The sequence below is a fragment of the Leptidea sinapis genome, chromosome 36 (genome assembly GCF_905404315.1).
Source record: "Leptidea sinapis chromosome 36, ilLepSina1.1, whole genome shotgun sequence".
NCBI lineage: Eukaryota > Metazoa > Arthropoda > Insecta > Lepidoptera > Pieridae > Leptidea > Leptidea sinapis.
In genome coordinates, this window is record NC_066300.1 from 6,914,584 (window position 1) to 6,940,460 (window position 25,877).

Genomic DNA, 25,877 nt, shown 5'->3' on the forward strand with positions numbered 1-25,877 from the left:
TCAGATCAGGATTTAAAGTCTCCTAACATTGAATGTCTTAATTAATAACATACGCGTAAACACACTCTCAGTTTCACGAAGTTTTTACAAAGCTATCAAAAGTCTATCACTAATTCCTCAAAAGATGAATGAGAATCGTTATGAATACAGGCTTAGGAAACTAAACCGTTTACAGAACATCGGATCCCCAGAACTCGAAGAGTTTTACCTTATTTGCGGTCGACTCAATGATGCGGAGATTCATACATTTATCTGACCGAAACATCTATTTGTTCACCATACTCCTTCAGAGATAATTGAACTTTACACGTGAGTTAAGCTACTGGGCTATTATCAACACAATCTATGTCATGCTTATTATAAATGAGTCATTCGGTATACTTTATGCGTATATTTAATAACCATTATAGGTTCAAATTGGCGCCAACATTCACTAAACCCACGCCAAGCCTTGGCGCACCTCTTACATATTTGCGTTAACAATCGTAATGAGGTAACGATACTGTCAGTCTCGTCGACAAGATTTTTGTTACATTTACTCAAACGCAAATAACTACTAGTTTAAGGAAACCAATGGCTGGGAGAGATAATCAAAAATTTTATGAACCTTAAGGTGCGTACAGACTGGTGAAATGTAGCATGAAATGAATCATTCTACCTTTCATTGCATGTTCGCTCCAAGCGTGGAAGCATAGCGCGCTCATACCGAGCATTCACTGCGAACCTCCCGTGTTCGTTTCTGTGAACGGCTGGATCACTTGGCGTTGCGTAGAGACATCGCTTCATTGTGTGTCCGCTACCGCATTTATCACGGGAAGTGTTCCGAAGAACTGTTTAACCTGATGCCTGCCGCCGAATTCCACCTTCGCACGACACGCCACAAGTTAGGATATCATCCCCACCATCTGGATGTGTGGCGGTCCTCCACAGTGCGGTTTTCAAGGAGCTTTCTTCCACGTACACACGTACGGATGATACGACATGGGTACCTTCAAAAAAAGCGCGTACACCTTCCTTAAAGGCCGGCAACGCTCCTGTGATTCCTCTGGTGTTGCAAGAGAATGTGGGCGACGGTGATCACTTAACACCAGATGATCCGTACGCTCGTTTGTCTTACTTTTCCATAAATAAAAAAAACGTCAGTTTCCGCCATTCAGCCGCGAACGTGCGCTTTTATATTCGTTCGAAAAACCGACAAATCACGGGTTGCTCCGCGCGCGGCATTTAATGTTTCGCACGCAGAAGACGAACGCACAAACTATGAGAAATTGTTACAATGTTATCTTTCTTTTGCGATTGCAGCGGTGTATACGGCGAATTCTTTTATTGCATGATACATTTCATGTTACGTTTCACTAATCTGTACGCAACTTATTGCATTGAGCTTCCAATGCACTATCAGTTTCTAAAGACTTGACAGTACTTTTAGAGCACACCCTCAACTCAAAAAGATAACTAGAGCCTCTAGTATACTGGTTGAAGCCCATGTTTTCCCCCTTTGAAAATAAAGATGTGAGTCATTCGCTCATGAAGCGTCCTAGACATATTTATTTTATTTTTAATTTATTTATTTATTTAAGGACTTAAAAAAGTGAACACCATTTACACCATAATTTATAGACCAAAGCATTAGACTAAATCTTAAGGCTGGTGATTGCAACTGGCAGCCCAATTAGACCTAAGCCTGTGCTAGGGCTGTCCAAAAATCCTCGGCTTAATTGTTAAAAAATAAAATATTAAAGCTTAGATATTAAGTATTAAATATAGTTAAAGAAACTTAAATACACGCATACTTAAAAAACATTAAATATAATCAATTAAATCATTACTCCTTAAATTATATATATATATATATATATATATTATTTTTGCTTGTCTTAAAATGATAATTTCGTAGCAACGAATAATCGCCTTTTTGGTGTGCGCACACGCCATGGTTTTCGGCACAAGGACAATACCGGGTATTGGATATAAAAAATCCCAAATTCTGAAGATCCTGATAAGTATGTGGGACAGACTCTATCAGTTATTGAGAGTCCAATCGTACTTAGTAAGTGTGCATAATTTCAAATGAATTATCTGACGTTTTGAAGGGGTCAAAAATCACGCTCGAATTTCACCGTACAGTTACCTAAAGTAAAGTAAAGTATTTAAAATATTCATTTTGAAGAGTGCAAAGTTTCACTTCAATATGATTTTGGAGGAAAATCAAGTTCAACAACTCCATTACTTAATAATATAACAAAATAATAATCATTGACGTACAATAAACAAAGACACTCACAATAACATTCAAAAATTGTCTAAAGCAAAACTCTGCCTTCGCGTGTATTAAGCAGGGTTTTCGTTCAGTTGTGTTTCGACCGCGCTTTGAATACAACGTCACGCAATAACAAAGTGTTCAGTGAAAAAACTGTACGAATAACAGCATATCGAAACTTAAAAAGGGTGTCGTATTTCAAGTAAGTGCTCAGTTAAATTAACATAATTATCGCATACATGTTGCTTAAGGCTATGTTACTTCTTGAACCTTATTGCTCAGATTTCAATGAGAGTCAGCAATAAATAACATGAACATGATAGACATGGAGTTCCATAAATTTTTGCTTACTGCTCAACCACGTTAGGAATTGATCTCCATGCAAATTTTCTGGGCGTAGATTTGTACGAAAAGGTTTCTATCCAGTTGTTAAAGGCACTATTCAAGAAGGTGTAGTATAGAAAATATATGTTGAATATAAACTTCAATATTTGATAGCGTCAATTGATCATTGTTTGATATACAATGATGGCTTGATAATAACTTAGATTTGAATCGATGAGAGGTATCATAAATAACCAGTAGTGGGCGTCGAATACTGCAAACGACACACGAATGCGGCTTTTGAACTAGCGCGACCTAGACTGAGACGAGTTTATTTAAGCACTAGAGATATTTAAAGAGAATAAACCGACACTACAAACTATTCTGAAGTCTGCTTTAACCAATTTTTACGGGAATATGGGTGTGGCGTACATGACACAATCAAAAGTAACCACCAATGAAATCGCTTCCTGCTACGAGAGTTATAATAGAACTATATATTATACGACTAAGTTCTATGATAATTCTGTTGTGTAAATGCCCAGTAGCAGCAACTCTCATGATTTGGTAGTATTATACACTGTAACATAAGTAAAAATATTTTTTATTAAGTAAACTAAGACAATCGTATTCATTGATAGGCAATGTCACAGTGAGCTTTGGTTTGAGCTACTGCTCCAGCCTAGCGAAACTAACTAAAAGAAAAAAGCGATTCACTCGATTGTATGAAACGTACAGTCATTGATATATTGACAGACGACGGCTATAATCTTGTATAGAACGGAGATAGCCGAGATTCACTACGTTTTAAGGAACTGTTCGCTTTCAAACATAGCCGGATTATAAAGCGTCGCCAATCGCCATCCTGTAATGACTTCTATTTCAAACCTATGTCAAATGACTGCACGTTTCATACTAAACTGACGACCTGTATAGCCGAGGGTCCTACCTATTAAGCTAGAGGTCCCGGGTTCGAATCCCGGTAGGTGCAAGCATTTATATGATGAATATGAATGTTTGTTTCCGAGTCATGGATGTTTAAATGTATTTATGTATGTTTATATTAATTAATGTATGTTTAAGTAAGTATATTGTATTAAATATATCATTGTCTAGTAACCCATAACACAGGCTATATATGCTTAATTTGGGGCAAGATAATTTGTGTAAAAAGTGTGTCAATATTATTATTATTAAACTAAATTTCAATTTTTACCTAGGCAGCCCCGCCTCTTATTACGTAGTATTTACATCCTCTTTGTACTGTTCGATCTTTACACCATAAAACGTCCCAATTCGGCATTTCTGTCGCTTTTTGTCTCGCGTTGCGCGTTCGGTGTCTAAATGCCGACTGCCTCTTCTCTTTAAATGTCTTTGTTAAGCACCATTAAGTCAAAATATTAAACTTCAACCAAATATGTATAGGATTAAAGGTGACGGTCTTAAAACAGCAAAAGAAAACTTGCGGATGCGCCTAAATGAAGACATACACTGATACAAAAATCGCTTTTCTACATTGTAGCTATGAATGTTGAGTAAAAAAGAGAGAGAGTGAGATTAATAGCTGAGCGGGACGGCCCATACCCACAAAATGACGTGTTCAGTGCGTCTATATAAGTTTTCACTTTAATAAAAAAATATTGCACAGCGCACTTCAACGCAACAATGACTTATCAGCGTAAGGCCTCCTCGTCTTCTGCCAGTGACCCTATTTCTAATTTTCGTAAAAGCAAAAGAAAATGTGAGACGGTGTTATCAACTCAAACAGCGAATAACGAGCGAATTAATTTATTATTTTTCATTAAACCTTATGTAACATAGCCAAGCATACCTTACAAATTCATCGATATAAAATAAGTTGTGTATTTTTTTCAATGGTACTCTTATTAAAAAATCTATACTAATATTATAAAGCTGCAGTGTATGTTTGTTTGTTTGAACGCGCTAATCTCTGGTACTACTGGTCCGATTTGAATGATTCTTTCAGTGTTGGGTAGTCCATTTATCGAGGAAGGCTGTAGGCTATGTTTTTTTTTCAAAATTAGGGATCCGTAATAAAATTGCAATTTTGTAACACAAGGTGTAAAATCGAAAACCTATTTTTGCGTGCGCTGCAAAAACTATTGACAATAGAACAAAATGATATACAGGCTATAATATAGGCAATATTTTATTACTTATAAAACTATCGCCTGAATTATACTTTATATGGCAAAACAACGTTTGCCGGGTCAGCTAGTATACAATAAAATAAATTGAATTTGTATTTTGTAATGTTGTGATATAAACATTGTGTATTTTAAATATATTGTATTGCTGAATGAACTAAACTAACTAATAAGAGTAAAGAACTATCTAATGAATGTTACGTTTAACGGATTGGCTAATTGTTCTTTAGTCATTAACAGCCGGTTTTAGATACGATAAGCTGGCTGATTTGACCAGATATCTTCGACATCATATATATATTTTTCCATTTTGTATTTTTACATAACTCGACTATAAAAAGCCGTCAATTATTAGAAACTTGTTAACCGACTTCAAAAAAGGAGGAGGTTCTAAATTCGTCGGTATGTTTTTTTTATGTTTGTTACCTCAAAACTTTCGACTGATAGATACATAATTAATTTGGTCCAGATCTGACAATGGCATCCATGAGAAAAATCATAAAAGTCTTAAATTTGCTATACATACGTATAGCAAATTGGATGATAAATTTACGAATAACTCAGTATCGCGCCAACCGATTTCGATGATTCTTTTTTTATTGGAAAGGATATACTTTAAAGAGTTTGGTTAGGTTCTGATTACGGAATCCATGACAAAGTAACGGAACTCTTCAATTAAGCGCTTACGTTCATTGCTGCATTGAAAAATTTAGTATATCTGCACAAATTTAGACAAGTTGTTACTTAGTGTACTTCAAATTCACTAAAAAATAAAAAAAAAAATTAACAACAAAACAACCGACTTCAAAAACACTATTCCAAAACAATAGATATAATATGCACTAAAAAGTAAAAAATAATTGCGTATTTTTATACAATCTAAATCTAGTTACGATTATTGTAATTTTTGGAGTCGGTTTCATCCAAGACAGGCTTGTAACTACATACATAGTTATAGGTGAGATGTGCTTGAGTCGTGAGGAGGTGAGAGGCGAGAGCGGGTCGCGGCGGAAGGACACCGATTCCAAAAACTACAATAATCGTAACTAGAATCATATTGTATAAAAATACGCATTTATTTTTATACTTTTTAGTGCACATTATATCTATTGTCTTGGAACAGTGTTTTTGAAGTCAGTTGTTTTTTGTTATTTTTTTTTTCTTAAAAGTTTCCTGCACCAAATAAACGTAAGCGAAGTCGGGTAAATCACACTACACAATCACACACAAAGAGCTTTCGGCGAGACGTTGTTAAAATTACCGACCAACACTTTACAGATTTTAATTGGCTCAATTTTTTGCGTAATAAATCTGAGTCGTCTGATAGTTTGCGATCATAGATTATTTTGTATTGTGTTAATAAGAAGTCTCGACTCTCTTGAATACCTATGTAATAATAACTTTGGTTTTAAGGCCATGCTGCGGTGAAGTGCAAACGGGCGATAAATAATGATTTTTAGTGGGTAATTAAAGTTTTATTAACTCATGAATAGAGAGGTTATTTTATCACGTGTCAGTATTGCTAGAATCGAAACTAAACGGGACTGTGTTATTAAGCCTAGTCGTTTTAGGCTTTATATATTAAAATGGTATGAGTGTTATTACTTGTTATGTTTTTAATGTGATAACCCTCACTTCTAGGATTCAACTCCCAAATGATATTAAAATATTACCTATTAAAAAAATTAAATGTATCGTAAAAATTTAATTAACATCTAAGGCCTATTATAATGTGAAAGATTATTTGAATGATAAAGATAGTTGGAATTTATGTTCTAAATTTTGTTAATGAATATTGTTATACTCATTTGAATGCTATTGTAACTTTTGTACTTCATCCTGACTTGCACTAAATAACTTATAAATTTTTTACAGTGAATAAAGATTTTTATGCCTTTGACTTTGAATAAAATTAAACACACAATTACATTTGATTTGAATTCTGTTTTTTTAGTAAACTGATTCTGACTGGTCGAGGAGCTAACTATCAATTAATATAAGTACAGATTCCATGTTTCGGTTCCATTTTTAACCGACTTCAAAAAAAGAGGAGGTTATTTATACATTAACCTCTACATACTTTTAAAGATTCATTCAGCTTGAGTGATAATCTCTTGAATATTCTTATATATTGTTGTTGGTCTATTTTCAAGTGTTTTGAATTATTTATGTGTTTGTTACTTCAGGGCTCTGCTGCTTATAAAGCAATTTTAGTTTTTTTTTAACGAAGTCTTCCAGATTTAACCTGTTTTAAAAATGTGATATAGGGAGAAGTCTTTTCTTATTTTATATGTATAACCACAGAATAGAGATTGATACTAGCAAATCATGTATGTAATAATGACTTTTTTTTTATGAAAATAAGGGTCGAGGCGAGCAGGACGTTCAGCTGATGGTAATTGGATACCCTGCCCATTATAATGCAGTGTCGATCAGGATTCTTGAAAGATCAAGACAAAAGACCAAAAGAAAATTCTGGGGACACTACAACTGCGCTCGTCACCTTGAGTATAAGATGATAGGTATTATTAATTGCCCAGTAATTTCACTAGCTACGGCGCCCTGCAGACCGACACACAGTAATGTTTACACATTACTGCTTCACGGCAGATATAGGCACCGTTGAAGTAGCCATAATCTAGCCGGCACCCTGTGCAAAGGAGCCTCTCACTGGTAAATACAACAGAAAGTATTAAAGTAGAGAATAAAACTGTTTTATTTCGGATAGCCGAACTCGTAATGGTCTACACAAATCGATTTTTTTTTCAATTTTTTTATTTATTTACTAAGAGATTATTAGAATAGAAAATAAGAATAATAATACAAGTTTTACTTAAACGCTAGTTAACACTGTGCCTGAACTAGGTAATCCTGTATTTCAGGCGTAAAGAGGTTATATTAAAGAAAAAGTCTCTCAAAGAAAAATTTAAAGAAATAAATATTATGACTGTTTATTGTCAGTACATTTATGAAAATTTAATATATGTTCACAAAAATCGTCACCTTTTTGCTCTTAATAGTGATTTTCATTATTATAACACTAGAAATAAGGGATTGCTTGTAACTAATTCTAGTAGGCTTCATAAGATACATAATAGCTTTAAGGGTAAATGTATACACTTCTACAATAAAGTCCCAGCCACTGTTCAGGCATTATCTATAAATAAATTTAAATGTTTTATAAAAAAATGGCTCTGTCGTAAATCCTATTACTCCACTGCTGAATATCTAAATGAGCCGACAGCCTGGGACTAGATTGTGATTATTTTATAGCAACTGTACAATATTGTATATTTTTATTGAAAAGAGCGCAAAAAAAAGAATGCTGGGAGAGTTTCTTGCGCCGCTTCTTCTCTCTCAGAGCGCCATTTGTTTCCGAAGCGGTAGTAGTATCTAGTAGTATAAGAAATGACATCAAAAAGAATTCTAAAGGAATCAATTTTGAGAAAATAAATGCCTTTTATGCCTTTTTATTAAAACTAAATAATCACAAAAAAGCGAAACTTGATAAAGTAAAAAGGTATAAATTAATCTACATGTTAACGTCCTTACAAATAAAATTGGCATAAAATTATAACTAAGCATAAACCAAGAATATGCAAAATGTTTACAAATAGACATTTTGCTTATGATTGGTTTATTCGGACATATAACGTTTCCCGCGTTTATTTGCAAGACTGCTTGTCATTCAGAAAACTTCAGAATTATCATTGTATTGACAGTGTTGTCAACGATATTGTTAACATTTTGCATATTCTTTGTTTATGCTCAGTTATAACTTTATACCAAGTATATTTGTAAGGCCGTATGTATATAAGTAAATAATGTCTTCAAAATTAATGACTATTAGCTAATACAAATAAAATAAAGATAATGTTTATTTAAACACTAATAGTGATTTATCTGTATCTTCATAGATTGATTTTTACAAAACTAAAATAAACAATATAACCTAGGACTTTTTATTTTGTCAAAAAATAAATAATTAAAGCTGGAAATTAGAAATATCTACAGAACATAATAAACAAGAACGGGAAATACAGGAATGTAGTGTGGCGATTGGCAGTGTACGTTTAAATTTATTTTTCTTATCTTTATTCAGCCATGTATGAAAAAAAAAGTAAATAAAAGAACATACCGACAAATGCAGAAGCTCCTCCTTTTTTGAAGTCGATTAAAAAGTTTTCTCAATACTCATTTACTACCATAGCAATGCAAATTACTTTAGATTAGCCAGTTCTAAAAGTATTCTTTTTATGGAGACACTGTCCTAAGATATCGATAGTTTTAGAAAGCAATTTATACTTCCGTTAACCATTACTAAAACTAGATTATTTATAACCTCCAAAACGGACACGTGAGTAACATTTTAAAACAGAGATAATATGGACATAATTATTATTGCTTGTTTTAAAATTTAAATTTGTTAATAAAATGTTAATTAACACCAAACACGCCTACACACTAAGTTTACGAAAGACATTTGATTTAGATAAATAATTTATGTTTCGTTAAATTTCTGTATTCTAGTGGGTTTCTTGTATCGAACTTCCCGAGCGGTTGAAAAAATTGCTACAATTTGAAACGGAATTGCATTTATAAAAAAATACGTATTGTGGTTTTCAAACCTTTTGAACCATAACTGTAATAATGAATTTAATAGACATTATTTCAAAAAATGATTACAACTGATTCTTTTAGTTATGCTGAATGAATTCTGTTATAATAATTTAATTCATGATTAAATGTTTCATAATTTTTAATAATTTTAATTAGAGATTCCATGCGCTATGTTTTATGGACGATAAGACATTGGCAGCGCCACTGTGATTCCTCGGTGGTGACCACTGAACATCACCCGACTCTCGTGACACGACCACTTGTTTATACACCGCTTCAATAAAGAAAGTTATTAATTAATAATTGATTGGTGTTATGTAAAAAGTTGTTAAAAAATTGTCGCGAATTTTTCACACTTGGATCGCAACTGATAACTGTGACCGCGTCTCACAGGCAAGTGTAGAGCCGGCCTAAGCGTAACTTTAACGTGGGGGCTTCAATTAGCATTAAATTTCTCAATTTAATCTGCGATTTCCAAATGTTCTAGCGTCATCAACAAATTTATAACCAATTGTTTGATTTTACTGCGAAATAAGGTCAATAGGTTCACACGGCGAAACCAGCAATTACGTGTGTAAAACTTTGATATAAGTTGAATGGCGAATTAATTATCTGGTCGACAGATTTATGATATGTCGAGCCTTGGAACTCGTGGAAATTTCATGTTAGGTGCTAGCTTTCAAATCACGCTCTGTCAATTATATGGTTAACCTACATAATATTGATTTAATAAAATGAATAAACATTACATACAATAGCATAATTAATTATAAATGTTTATTGTACGATATCACATTGTAATCCATATTTTTATATTAAAAAAAAAACCCGCTGAGTTTCTTGCGCCCATCCTTCTCAGGTTCAGAGGCAGTCTCTTTTGAATGGGTGGTAGTTTTTGACATTCAATAAGTGATTTTGAATCCTATTTTGAATAAAAATATTTTAATTTGAATACAAACTTAATTTTATTTTACTTCTAGATAGGCTATACCTATACTATATACTATACTATATAGTGTAAGGAGTAGCTTGTCACGCACTCCAAACTAATATTCCTGGCCTGTTTTTATCGGTGATCTAACAGCAAGAGACTCTTTTTAAACGTATATATTATTTAAGCACACAATCATGTTTTCCTGATTAAGTAGGCAGAGATTCTGAATTTCTTTTTTCTATGGTGTTGGCTATGGTCTTTTCATCATCAAACATAGATGGTGTCTTGTACCATTGTAATAGTTTCTTTATTAATGGAATCAGCTGAAATATTTTAAATTAATATTTTCTATTTAATATTTTCTTAAGATGGGTATAAAGTGTTAAACTCGCGTCAGGACATGTGCCCTGATCGAAAATTCGTAAGACACTCGTTGAAATTATGGATGAACGATTTAGCGTAATCTTCTGTCTAATTTTTCTTCTAACAAGTTATAGTTCAGCTATTTCAACTTAATCATCATATTACGGTCATTGGACCAGTCATTGAATCATTGTGATTGCGAAGCCGAAACACCGCGAGCTCGAGAGACCGAATCTCAGCTGTGAAATATTTTTACAGTTTATTATTATGGATGCAAGTTGATATTTCTGAGAGATAAACATTTTAATGTAAAATAATTGAAATAGTTTTGAAGTGTTAAATTTTTTATGTAGCATAAATTTGTCAGTATTATATATAACTACATAAATGCTAGTACTTTGATACTGATAGATAATTCGTGCCAAATTATTCTCTTACCATTTCTAAAATATTCAAAAATGCACAACGTTAATGTTCAAGTTCTCACTTCTGCCGGCACTCTCGGAGTGCAACCCGTATTTTTTGTTTTTGTTTCATCATTCAGTTTTTTTTTTTTTTTTTTTTTACGCGATAGTGCTGTGACATAATTATTATTAATGACCATAATCATGAGTGTGTCGATTTTCAACATTGTTTTTAAACTCGTAATTATTATGAAGGGTACTCACAATATAAATTTTATTAATAACTAGCTGACTCGGCAAACGTTGTTTTGCTATATAAAGTATAATTCACGCGATAGTTTTATAAGTAATAAAATATTGCCTATATATATATTGTACATCATTTTGTTCTATTGTCAATAGTTTTTGCAGCGCACGCAAAAATAGGTTTTCGATTTTACACCTTGTGTTACAAAATAGCAATTTTATTACGGATCCCTAATTTTGAAAATAAAAACATAGCCTATAGCCTTCCTCGATAAATGGACTACCCAACACTGAAAGAATCATTCAAATCGGACCAGTAGTACCAGAGATTAGCGCGTTCAAACAAACAAACAAACAAACAAACAAACACTGCAGCTTTATAATATTATTAGTATAGATTTGAAGCCGACACTTCGATTCAATTGCATGAATCGTGCTTACGGTTGATTTTTAAATATTACCTACTAACATTATATAACGAATGATATTATTTTTATTTATCTATTTTATTGATGACTCACATAGCCCAGTGGTTAGTGACACTGCAAACTGACCTAGAGGTCGGTTCGAATCCCGATAAGTGCAAATATTTATATGATGAGTATGAATGTTTGTTTCCGAGTAATGGATGTTTATAAGTATTTATGTAAGTTTAAGTAAGTATATTGTATTAAATATATCGTTGTCTTGTACTCATAGTACAGGCTACGCCTAGTTAGGGGCAAGGTAATTTGTGTAAAGTGTGTCAATATTGCATTATTATTATTATTATTATTATTATTATTATTATTATTATTATTATTATTATTATTATTATTATTATTATTATTATTATTATTATTATTATTATTATTATTATTATTATTATTATTATTGTTGTTGTTGTTGTTGTTGTTGTTGTTAAATATATAAAATAATAATAATAATATATTATTGAACTAGTTGACCCAGCAAACGTTGTATTGCCATATAAAGTAATAAGAAAATTAGTAATTAAAATTTTTGGGGTATAAAAATAGATGACGACCGATTCTCAGACTATATAATATTTAGGTTATATAGTTATTTTATAATTATCTAGGCTAATCATTTACGGGTGTGCAAAATAGATGTCATCGGGAAACAGCTGTTATATTTCCGAATGTTGGCCAAGAAGTGCTTAGTATCATTTAGAATGAAAGATATATAAAATCTAATTAGTTATATATTTTAAATTATTGTTTCAATTTGATTTCTGAACGACGGGGGACACATCAAAGGAAAAATATTTTTTTTTAATTAATTTTTTTCCGAGAATTTTCATATTTATTCACATTTTAAACAATCCATGGACTTCCACAAATAATTCAACACCAAAATAAGCCAAATCGGTCCAGCCGTTCTCGAGTTTGAGCGAGACTAACGAACAGCAATTCATTTTTATATATATATAGATATTACAAGAATTTTCTGATAGATTTAAACAGTACGTAATATTTTGTTTTATTCTCTGTTTATAGATATTTGATTTATTTTTAATATTTATTGATATTATGTAATGGATTTATTAAAATATGTAAAGTAATTTGTTGAAATGCTCGATATTAATTAGATAAATATTTAATAAAATTTTATTGATATAATGTTTTACTATTTGCATGATGATAATCTAATAAACATGCAAATAAGAAATTGTAAATTATGAATTTTTTAAGTATAGATTTATAATTCTGCTGAGAATCTTTTAAATTAGGTATTTTAATTAAGTGGACTTTTTATCGCTACAGAAGGGTTTCGTGTTAAAATAATTTTCTACTTATTTCAATTCATGTTTTTTTGAACTTCTAAAACTACTAAACTACCAAATCTCTATAGTATCATAGTTACCAAACCAATAAAAGCGCCATTTCTTGTTATTAAAGAATAAATCCATCTTTTGTAAACATGAAGTTTATTAATAAATTTATGGAGCTTACAAATTAATATTATTAGCTGTTATTTATTTAAGCAAAATTCAACAAAACTATGTAAGTACTAATAAAATCGTAACAAACTAAAAACTGTAGGTAGCTACATCACGACATATTATAAAACAGAGTCATCCGCCGCGTCTGTCTGTCTGTCTGTTCGCGATAAACTCAAACTTTCATGCACCAATTTTCATGCTCTTTTCACCAACGGATAGCGTGGTTCTTGGGGAAGGTTTTGGTATATAATTTCATATGGTTTTGTGTAACTTTTTGTATAAATCAACGATATTTATTGTGTCGGATTAAAATTAGCCGTCTGAGTTCCTTCAACGAAAACATTATCTATACCCTTTGAGATATAACGAAATGATGTATGGTGGAATTGTGTATCTTATATAGGTCTACAGAAAAGTCGTTGATGGCATATGTCTATCTCTTAAGGATAACATACTATATCCATTTTAATACTTAAAAAAATTGGCAATTATGAAGTGGTAATGTTAAAAATGTTTGCACAAACACGATATTAATCCTAATCATTTTGTACCACATAATATTATAAGATCATTCAAATATCCGTTTTTTTTCATTTTTGTATGATTACACATTTACGATGGCTTTAGACTACATTATTTATTTATATATTTGGGCAACTAACAATTTACTAATAAGAGTTATTAATTCACTTATAAGCTACCACAGCATACATAATTTTTACTACGTTTATGAGACAGTAATTCTAACAATTTAAAATCCAAAATCTATAGATATTCTTAAAATAAAAATGAAATATGAAAACAAGGTTTCTAAGTCACGTGTGTAAGTTAAGTATTTTCTTTTTATATTGAGCAAGCGGAATGAATAAATCAATGTTCTGCGAATTGGCCAGTGAGTTATATGACCTACAGAGCCTAGAAATAGTTGCGTTTTGACCCAGATTAGTCTTAGATTGTGGTACTACAAACAACGATTATTATATTATGATTATTCCCGAATACTTACAGAACTTTTTTCGATTGACGTCGTAGAACATCGTCGGTTGGGATTCACAAAAGTTAAACCTTATTAACTCATTATTACCACGAACCTGTAAAAAATAAGGACTCCGTGTCACCTTACATTGCAGTGTAGCAAAACAAGCCCATTAACGTGTAAATACATAGCCCCCACGCACACACTTACACTACTACGGGCCGATAGGCGGCCATTATGAGAATTGTCATCGTCTGTGACAGATCAGTTTGCGTCTCAATAAAATATTTTAAAAATGCCGTCGTGCGTTGTAAAAAAGTGTAAAAACGATACTGTATAAGTAATTGTGGCCATATATGATTATTTAAGGGAGAAAAAATTGTGTAACTAGTATCCCACGTAACCGCACGCACACTATCATAACGACGCTTCACTTGCTAATATCACGGCGCGGAGTCCTTCTTTTTTCACTCGTCCGTGATTATTAAATGGCATTCAATATCATCTTCAGATCGAAATATTTTAAGCCAATACGTAACATTTCTTAGCGATATTGTACTCACAGTTTTTTAAATTGTTATGCGTTAAATTTATATAACCCTATCCGTCCAAGACCGCATGATGCTGGCTAGATTATGGGTACCACAACGGCGCCTAATTCTGCCGTGAAGCAGTAATGTGTAAACATTGCTGTGTTTCGGTCTGAAGGGCGCCGTAGCTAGTGAAATTACTGGGCAAACGAGACTTAACATCTTATGTCTCAAGGTGATGAGCGCAATTTTAGTGCCGCTCAAAATTTTTGGACTTTTCAAGAATCCTGAGCGGCACTGCATTGTAATGGGCAGGTCGTATCAATTACGATCATCTGAACGCCCTGCTCGTCTCGTCCCGTATTTTCATAAAAAAAAAAAGACCGCCATGTCCTACTATATATATATATATATATGTATAGCGCTAAGTGCAAGTATTTGATATGAGAGGTTACATATAACAAAAGTATAACAATAACCGCGATACGATCTCAATCACATAGTTTGAGCCTGTCACTATGCGACTTAAATATTGAATATCTCAAGTAATAAGAGTTCGTGACTGTTATCTCTAACGCCACCTATTTATTTATTTTCAGGTGACCATCATGTCAAGTGGTGGTTGTTCAGCCCCAGGGCTGTGTGGGGGAGCTCGGCGTCGACCACCTCCACCTCCGGAGCCAGCCCTAACTCTCGCCGCAGACCTGAGCGAGTTGAGCCTCGATCAGGGCTACCACACGCTAGCAGACTGCGGCCCTCCGAGAAGACGAAGAGATAACACCCTGTCTGATGCTCTGTGGCTCAGAATTTTGTCGTATTTAGAAGTGAGTTTGCAGTTTGTTATCAGATGTGACGTTGCTTTAGTTGCATTTTCCAGAGATTTCTTTCAAGCACTAAGGTAGCAAGTGTACCTCATGTTCCATAATGTCCCTATTCTAAACATTTTTTTATTTTTAAAGTGATCTCCCTTACTTCTGAGATTAATTATACAAATTAAATTTATAACCAAAATTTATGAATGTCTTTTTCAACTCTCAGGTTGTAAACCAAGACATACCTAATACATACATAATGTTTATATGAATATTTGTATGTTTCAGTAAGTATATTGTATTAAATATATCGTTGTCTTGTAACCCATAACACAGGCTATATTATATGCTTAACTTAGGGCAAGATAATTTGTGTAAAAAGTGTCAATATTATTATTATTATTCCAAGATTTACGAACCATACGTCACTCGGTAAGACAACTCTTTAATTTGTATAATGTCCCTATTATAGAGGAGGATAATTGTTATTATACGCTTTATATTAGCTTCACCTGTATGTTTGTATGTTTGTAACCGACTTCTTTGGGCGCGATTTTGACCCACTTGAAACGGCTAGATTTCGTTCAAACTTTGTAGATTTATCGAGGACCGATGACATTACACTAATTTGACTAAAAAATGAAAAATAAATAATAGTTAAAAAAAAGTAAAAAGCACGCTTTCTATAAAATTCAACTAAAAAATAGAAAATAAATTTAAATTGAAAATAGTGTAAAAAAAATATATTTTATTGTAAAAAAAGCGTGGGGTGCTTTTTAAGATATTATTAAAATAATAATTCTTCTACACCCACGCTTTTTTTTTACAATAAAATAATTTTTTTTTACACTATTTTCAATTTAAATTTATTTTCTATTTTTTAGTTGAATTTTATATAAAGCGTGCTTTTTAGTTTTTTTTTAACTATTATTTATTTTTAATAACACAGAATGTAATAAATGGAGTCTAACAATACAAGCGATGTTTAGTATGTTCACTTAAATTTGAATAAGTTCGTAATGTTTTATGTAATTTCATTTCTTTTTTTGCTTAAAAGTGTTAAAGCGCTTTTGCACTACGTCCGATCAGTGTCCGATCCGTATACGTGAAAACACCTTCCGAAGTCGTAGAACTATCCGACTTTAAATATATAATAGTTTAGTTAGGTTCTGCTTATGGAATCCATAACAAAGTAACGAAAGATTTCGATTCTTAGGAGCAAATTAACGATACTAGGCAGAATCTTTTTTATGCTATCCGGATATTTGAGTCACCTACCGTCACGTCGTTATGGTCAAGTAATTGTGATCAATGGAAATGATGATGAATGATCAATGGAACTCCTTAACGACAAAGAATAATAATAATGGAAGAGAATTGGCGCCAGTTGGAAGCAAGAGAGAGAGATGTGAAGAAATTTACAAACCAAATAATCATAATTATATTTCACCAATAATAGATTTAAGTGTCTTGGATTTAACCACATTTAAAATTTGACAAAAGCTGTCATACAAATATAAAGTGATGACCGCTTACACTACATACACCATTAACTTAACATTTAAATAACCAGTTTAACTAATTATTATATTTAAATAAAAATATTATATTTGAGTATAAGTTTCTCTCATTAAAGGTTACCTTAACTTATTAAATCCAAATCCCTTTAGAACGTAAAGAATTAACAAATATAAACACAAGCCTATAAATAAACATACAAACTTTCCCCTTTATAATATGAATGTGATTTTTCATTAAAAACGTAAAAAACCTCCGACTAAATAGAACTTGATCGGAAAATAGGGAAAGACTGACGAACGTCAAACTTAAAGCAACCCTCTTTTTCGTCTGGATTTAAAAAAATACCTAACTGCTACTAAACTAATGTCTCTGTCCAATACGGGTTCTAAATTCAAAATACGCACTTGAATCTGAAAGTGTGTACATTGCTGCCTATTGAACAATAAAATTTTAAAAACTGGAGTAAACGCAGAAATGTATAGAAATATCAGTTGAAGCTTATTATGATGTCATTTGAGGCATGTGCCATATTTTTTTTGATTTTGTATGAGGTGCATAGTCTATATGTATATAACGTCATTGGATCCGACTGAAAATTTTCAAAAAATTACTAAAGGATTATAAAATTTAACAAACATTAAATTTGAAAATAAGAGTTAATTTAATTTAACACCAACGAATAAAAAGAAGATAAAATAAAAATATTTTTATGTTAAATTTTTTCACGAGTTGCCTCAGTTACATGTGGGATAGTGTCATTTCGAGATAGGATTACTTTCCAGAATATATGCTTGCATGGTCGTACAAAAGGCTTAAGATGTTAACTTGTTTAATGTAAACCAGCCCTTAATCGTATTATGAGATTGCACCCCGCCGACTAACAACTAACGATTTAGGGATAGTAGGCTTCCGTACAACATGGATTTATAAGTCTGCTTTCACAGAAACTCCGTGAACCAAAGAGATTTATTACTAAACAATTTGTTATTCTTAAAGTGATAACCCTCACTTCTGCGATTAATTACTGGGATCAATCAACTTTTATTAAAATAGATAGAAAAATTTAATTTGAATACGAAATTTATGATCGTTGCGGGACTCGAACCCGCGACCTCTCGCGTTCCGTGCGAGTGCTCTTACACTGAGCCAACTGTTCGAGTAACGTCACGTTCATAAATCTTGATATGTCTTGTTCAACTGTCATGTTGTGGCTTCATCTACGAGATCAACTTTAGGTACACTTGAAATTAACTTGAGATATCCCTCTATAAAATTTGAATCTGAAGCTACAACCTGAGAGTTGTCGAACAGTTGGCTCAGCGGAAGAGCGCTCGTACGGAACGCTCGGTTTTATAAAAAGGAGCTTCTGTTACACTGGCATGTTATGTTATAATATTTTCACATATATATATAACTTATTCTAAGCGACAGTTGTCCGGAAATCATAAAATTTCTGATACCTTGTTAGCCTTTATACCTTAGATTTTTATGTGTGCAACAATAGAAAAATATTGCAGCTATTATTCATAGGTACAGTATCCGTGCATAGTTTCTGTAATCGGAAGAAACCATTGCTTACGAATCTTGGAATCTTTTAATCCAAGAGGCTGGACTGAAAACAGCAGGCAATCACATGTGGCAACCATACAACAGTAGGAAAAACCGAACTCCAAAGGCTTTTCTCATTTCTGGTCTCAGTGGTGGCAAAAACTCAATTTGTGAGTGTTCTTAAGATGTAAAAAGTGTGTGTGTGTAATTGTGTACGCACGCAAGAATTTATACTTCTTTGGCCTATCGAAGTAAAAATCATTAAAATGATTCCTAATGCTATTCTACGTTTTTATAAAAAACAATTTTGTACAAATCTTGCAAAGATGGCTTTGACAATTAATTATTTTATAATGAATACGGCGGTATGGGCTTGAACCCTTTGCCTGTCACCCTAATAATGGACGAAGAAACCAAAAAAATAAATGACAAATGACGCTAATGTAAGAACAGTTTAGGAACCAACTTCAACCTGTTACTGTCTGTCTGTTCACTGTCATAATTTTTTCATAACGCCTAAAGAAGTATAACTTCAATAAAGAATTCATTCGTCTTTATGCCACACGACAATAGCAATAGTAGATGTCTAGTTTCCTCCATACATTGTAAGCTTCATGCCAAGAGAGTTACGAGAGATGTCTGCCCATGTACCATAAATTGTATCTTTGAGCAATAAAAATGGCACATAACGCACTGGAATTTGATCTTGAACTGCAGTAAACAGATTCTATAAGTTAACAATATATTGACAATCATATGTGATCACGGACTAGTAAAAAAAGAAGGACTCCGCGCCGTAACATTAGCGATTGAAGCACCTTTATGTTAGTGTGTGTGCGGTTACGGGGTATACCAGTTACACATTTTTTCTCCCTTAAATAATTATATATCCATAAATACTTTTATATTATTATTTTTACACTTTTTCACAACGCACGACGGTATTTTTAAAATATTTTATTGCGACGCAAACTGATCTGTCACAGACGATGGCAAATCTCATAATCGCGGCCGATCGGCTTATATTAGTGTAAGTGTATGCGTGGGGCTATGTATTTACACGTTTACCGGCTTGTTTTGGTGCCTCACTGTTATGTAAGGTGACACGGAGTCCTTATTTTTTTACTCGTCCGTGTATATGATATTAATGTATTTATATAAGCTTCAAAATGGTTTGTTAGGTAATACCACAGAGTAGGGATGTATACTTACGTATTTAATACGTTAGTCTGTAAACAAGTAAATAAATAATGTTAACACCAGGAACAGACATAAACTTATAATGCCTACTACTCGGCTTAGTCGAGTTAGTAAGTCTTTTGTGGGGCGATGTATATGCTTTTACAACGAGATCCCAGAAAATGTTCAAAACAAAAGTATTACGATATTCAAAAGAATTGTTAAAAAACTTTTGAGTCGAAAATTAATGAATTTTTTAATGATGCCACAGATTGGGAATGGAGCGACCGCCCTCAGGCTATTAAAGAATAAGTTTAATTGTACAATATAACTTTGTAAACATATTGTTTGATGAAAAAAAAAACCGCTGAGTTTGTTGCACCCATTCTGCTCAGGTCTGAGGCATTCTTTTTGGAATTGGTGGTATTTTTTGACTTTCAATAAGTGATGTCACATCCTATTGTGTATAAAAGTATTTGAATATGAATTTGAAAAGTTTCTTATTTTTGCCCCTAGGTGTCAGACTTATGCCGATTGTCGAGGGTGTGTCGTAAATGGTCGCGGTTTGTAACACGTCTGCTGTCGAAGCCGGACACCTGGCGAAGAGTCCGAGCAGCTGGACCCCTGGAGGTGGCCGCAAGGTGTGCAGGTGCCAGGGCAGGCCTGTACACTGGTGCTGTACGAGAGTGGAGATCGAAGAATTGTGTGGTATGTCTGGCAGTAGAAAATGGGCGTCGCTTATTTCGTGCTTTTTTAGATATAGTATATAACACCTATACATAATTAATGCAAACTAAATAGATTAAAAAAAATACCCTTTTTAAATAGAAAAGTTTTTTATATAAATAATAAATTTGGAGAGTTTGTCCTATAGCGATGTAAAGTACTTTTAAATTATAATAAATGAGTGGACTTAATATAGCCATAGAACGAACTATTATTATAAATAATTTATAGTTATTTCTTAAAGCATACTTTTTACTATAATTTATTTTATTTGTTTTTTAAGTTTTAAAATATTTTCAAACAATTTTCAAGTAGGTTTTCTTATAACACTCGTTTGGGTACACTCGGCCACGCTGACTAAAGTAGACATATTCCGTTTGACACATTTTTAGAGGCGGACAAATGAGAACACAGGGTACCTGAGGGTGTGTGATTACCGCAACCTATACTCTTTCGTCACACCAGAGGAGAGGAGAAGAGAGGAAGGAGTTGCCGACGTTAAACGTACATTATGAATTCGAAACTTGAAAACACATTAGTACGTGGCGGGTGAGGTTCGAACCGGGGGCTCCGTGGTGAGAGTCAATAGTTATATCTATTGCGCCACCGACGCTTTACCAGCGTGCACCGTTTTTTTTTTCAACATAAAAGGCCTTTATGTTCTCAAAATTGATTCCTTTAGAGTACTTTTATGTCATTTCTAACTCTACTACAGCTTCGGAAACAATTGACGCTCTGAGAGAGAAGAAAGGGTGCAAGAAAGTCTCCAGGTATCTTTTTTGTGCTCTTTTTAATAAAATATACAATATTTTACTGTCATTGTTTTTGCTATAAAATAATAATAATCTATTCACAGGCTGTTACATCACTCAGATATTCAGCTGTGGAGTAGTAGGATTTACGCCACAGCCATTTTTTAATAAAACATTTTAATTTATTTATACATAACGCCTGAACCTTAAAGCTATTATTTGTCTTATGAAGCCTACTAGAATGAGGTTTTTTATGACAATAAGGGACGAGACGAACAGGATGTTAAGCTGATGGCAATTGAAACGCCCTGCCCATTACAATGCAGTCCCGCTCAGGATTCTTGAAAAACCCAAAAATTCTGTACGGCACTACAATAAGTTACAAGCAATCCCTTATTTCTAGTGTTATTATAATTAAGTAAGTATTATTTAGTTGTATTATTATCTGTGGTTTGTGTTTGTTATTAATAAAGTTTTCATTCATTCCTTCATTCATTCATAAATGGAGCAAAAAGTGTGTAATGGGTGGTACACGTTTTATTTATTGATTTTTTATTTATTTATTAAAGCACACCACATCATATACAATACAATTTTCTTTATCTAATGTTGCAATTAGTAGTTCTAAAGTATACGACAATTATGGTGAACATAAAATTTACAAAAAATACTCCCTAATTACTTCTGAAAAATAGAACTAATACTATCTAAGCTATAATAAAAATAGAAAAATAAAAAATGAAAGTACAAATTATAACATAAACTTATTAAAATAATTAAGATGAAAAAAAAAAAAAGAAAAACTACTTATTTGACAAATGCAGATTGAGTACCAGCTAAGTGTTTAACAACACTTTCTTTAAACCTGACCAGCCCACCACCGAATATATCAAGTTCTGAATTGGTATCGTTTAACTTATTGTACTCGCGAAGAATTCGAGCGAGAGACGCCTGAACTCCCAGGTTGGTTTTTACAGAACGAACTTGGAAGATTCTCTTGATTTTGAACCTTGGGAATAAATATGAGACAGCAAGGTTAATATTCTGTAAGTGGTTACTACATTGTATTTGACTGTTTAAGAGTTTGTACAAAAATATTACTCCGGCAAGAGATCTCCGATCGAAGAAGACAAATACTGATTTGTGTATTACCGCGCTATTTTTAACTGTTGGTCAAAATTCAAGATAAAATAGTACTGTTCTGTACTCTAGCTGCTACGGACTGCATCGACATACTTGGTGTCGAAATATCGAGTGACGCTCAAGTCCGTGGTCACTTGGAAGAGAAGGCGAAACTAGCCTCTAAAAACCTTTTTGTAAGGCGAGTCAGTGCTTCACTGTAAGCCACCGCCTGCAACTATATAAGGCGCAAATTCGGCCTCACTGTTCTCAGTCGGCTTGATTTATCTCCAGTCGGCTTCATTCTTTGGCGTTGCATAGAGATGTGGGTTCTCTCTGCATCTTCTGTTCGGGTTGATTCCAGCAGCCGAATTCCACCACCGGACATTACGTCAAACTGCAAAATACCACCCGCATCACGTTGACGTCAGGCATTCCAAACCGCGCGTTTTCTTTTCTTTCTTGCCTCCCACAGACACTTTGTGGAATCAATTACAAGCTGCTGTTTTCCCGAACCGATACAAGTTAGAGACCTATAAGAAAAGGGAATAGTCCCTACCTTAAAGGCCGGCAACGCATCTCTTTACACCTGTTGTTGCGGATGTTGGGCCGTTTGCCTCACCTCTCCCCATCCCGTGAGCCTCTTGGCCGGTTGCCCCCTCTTATATAAAAAGAAGTACAATAGTAATAAAAACAGTAACTTATCTAAACAAATATAACAACTTCGATCTCAGAGGTCAAAAGTCTGAAAGAAATCTGTGGAATATTCTAGAGGGAATCCGTAGTAAGCAAACTTTGTTTGCGAACAAAAGTTTCTTCTTTCCTACCTTTGTATTGGTTTAATAATATAAAAGTGTAAGAAGATTTTATCTTTATACGAGATTAAATGTGCTCTATACTTTTGCAAAGTTATTGTATCACGCATTCTTGTGTGTGAGCTGAGCCGGACTTTTACTTAGGTGTGTTTCCTGTTAATAAAATTCAATTCCTTATTCCACATTCATATTTTACAACATTTAAAAGACAATGTAAATTAATCTTATAAATGTCAAGAGCATACAGCAGATTCCTAAATGCACACACATTGTAAATAAGTAAATATGTTATGCGTACATTTTATTAACATACATAAATAAACAATCATAAATATTTAAGAATACCTCAAATTTTATCATTCTCAATATCATCGTCTTGTCGCGTGGAATATCGAGGGTAACCTACCTCGACAATATTTCAGAGAAGGGAACGACTCACCAACAACAACAATAACACGAATTAATCTGCATAAATATTACTGATGTTTGATTAGTGTGCTAGTTAAGCTTATCACATTAAAAAAAGGTATAAAACAAATAATACTCAATTAAAATTTGAAAAACAAAATTTTATGAACGGATGCAGGACTCGAACCCACGACGTCTGGCGTTCCGTGCCAGTGCTCTAACCAACTGAGCTAACCGTTCGAGTGATGTATCGTCATAAAATCTTGTAAGTATAGTTTGTTCAACTCTCAGGTTGCGGCTTTCTACAGGATTTACTTTACAGTTGATAACCTGCTGAAACCCCAATATTTGCATATTAGGAAATTTACTGGAGGCGTCGCTCTTGTAAATCTAAACCATTTTGTTGTGGGTTCGAGTCCCGCATCGTTAATAAAATTTTGTTTTTCAAATTTTATTTGTGTATTAATCCTAGAAGTGATAACCCTTATCACTTTAAAACATAACAAATTGCTTAAAACAAATAATATTGTCGGGTGAGAAAGAATTGTTGTTGCTTGAGAAAGAAGAAAGGAAGTTAGGAAAGACGAAGAACCCTCCGGAAGAAGAGGTACCCTCCGGAAATCGAGAGGAAATAGGGGTATACTGGATACTATTAAGATGATGGTTTTAAGTGGATAAAAATCCCACGATAACATCGTTTTTATGTAACCACTTCGTTGTTGTCTTTGTCTTGTCCTTTTGTATATTTTCCTGCTATCTATTCTAACGTATAAGAAATGTGTATATGTTCGTATTATATGCGCTGTTATGGTGTTCATTCGTTTGCGATAAAACACTGCCAACATATTGTTTGCACTTAGCGAAAGCATACCAGTAGTCAAAAAAAAATACTTGAATGAATGAATGAATGAAGCCAATAATTGCTATAAAGCAAGCAAACTAAAAATGTACATTCTTAACTTGTACTACAACTTAATATACTTAATGGCTATCATTATATTTCACCTAATATATACTATAACTTATGTTAATCATTGATCGCTTGTACGCCGACAAAGACCTCCTCCAGATCTTTCCACATTTTCCTGTCGTAAATTGTTCTTCTCCATGTTCGTCCAGCAATCGCTTGAAATCATCTTCCCATCGTATCGTTTGTCTCCTTCTATTTCATTTTCCACATCTTGAATAGTTACCACCCTATAATGTCTTTTTTCCATTTGTCTTGTTTTCTTCTTATCACATGACCTGTCGAACGCCATTTTAGATGCTTAATTGTCTTTTCCACGCTTTCCAATTTATATTTTCTTTATTATGTTTATTATTCTTACTTTATCTTGCTTTCTTACTTTCAACATGATTCGCTCAATCCCATGTTGGCACACTTTTAATTTGCTAAAATATTTTTGTGAGAGATCAAGTTTGGCACCCATAAGTCATGCATGGACGTATATATACACGTATTAAAAACTATTGTCATTTGTTTGAGTTTTTTTTTTGTGATTTGTTTGAGTGAGCAGTATCTTGGCCAAGTACTTGCTATTCTTTGTTCAATTTCCTTATTCACATATAGATCTTTAGTAGAAATTACCTGTGCCAGATACACGTATAAAAAATACTTATTGTATCATAAAAATAAGGCACAGTGGTCGGGCTTAGCAAGTAATGCAGTAACAATCAGTAATATTTTAACTGTCTTATCTGCAGGTTACCGTGGCGGGTGCTCAGCTCTTAGTAGCTACCTTCAGGAACCTCACGCACCTGGCTCTCACCAACTCCATGGTGATGGATGCGAGGACCCTGGCGCCGATAGTCACAGACCTGGTGGACTTGAGGCATTTGGATCTCAACGGTAACTTAAACATTTTTGTTATTAAATAATATAATATAATAAAACACACACATACACAGTTAATTTTATTACAAATTCATCTTATTTTCTACATTTATATATATAACATATTTATAAAAAAACAATATTACAAATATAAATATAAAAAATAGAGTCCCGCCGGCGTTGGTTCATGACAATTCTGCCCGTGGCTAGGGCGACAGACTGAGGAACTTCCGCACGATGCGTGCCGTTCCCAAAACAGCTGCTTTCTGTAACTGACCCTTTATCCAGTTATTAAGTGAGAGCCTCTTGAGATGATGGTCGAGGCTCTTTGCTATAAGACCGTTTACGGAAACGACTATTGGGACAATTATTGTTGAATCAACATCCCACACG

At 33.3% G+C, this 25,877-nt stretch overlaps 1 protein-coding gene across 1 annotated transcript in view; it reads left to right on the forward strand.

The window, feature by feature from the left end:
- The window catches only part of LOC126975453 (F-box/LRR-repeat protein 7), an 86,920-nt gene that overhangs the window by 42,556 nt on the left and 18,487 nt on the right, over window positions 1-25,877 (forward strand). The window contains exons 2-4 of the mRNA XM_050823365.1: window positions 15,370-15,594; window positions 20,347-20,538; window positions 25,355-25,499. Of these exons, the coding sequence (XP_050679322.1) occupies window positions 15,379-15,594; window positions 20,347-20,538; window positions 25,355-25,499 (553 nt within the window). The 5' untranslated portion in view covers window positions 15,370-15,378. The remainder of the gene's footprint in view (window positions 1-15,369; window positions 15,595-20,346; window positions 20,539-25,354; window positions 25,500-25,877) is intronic.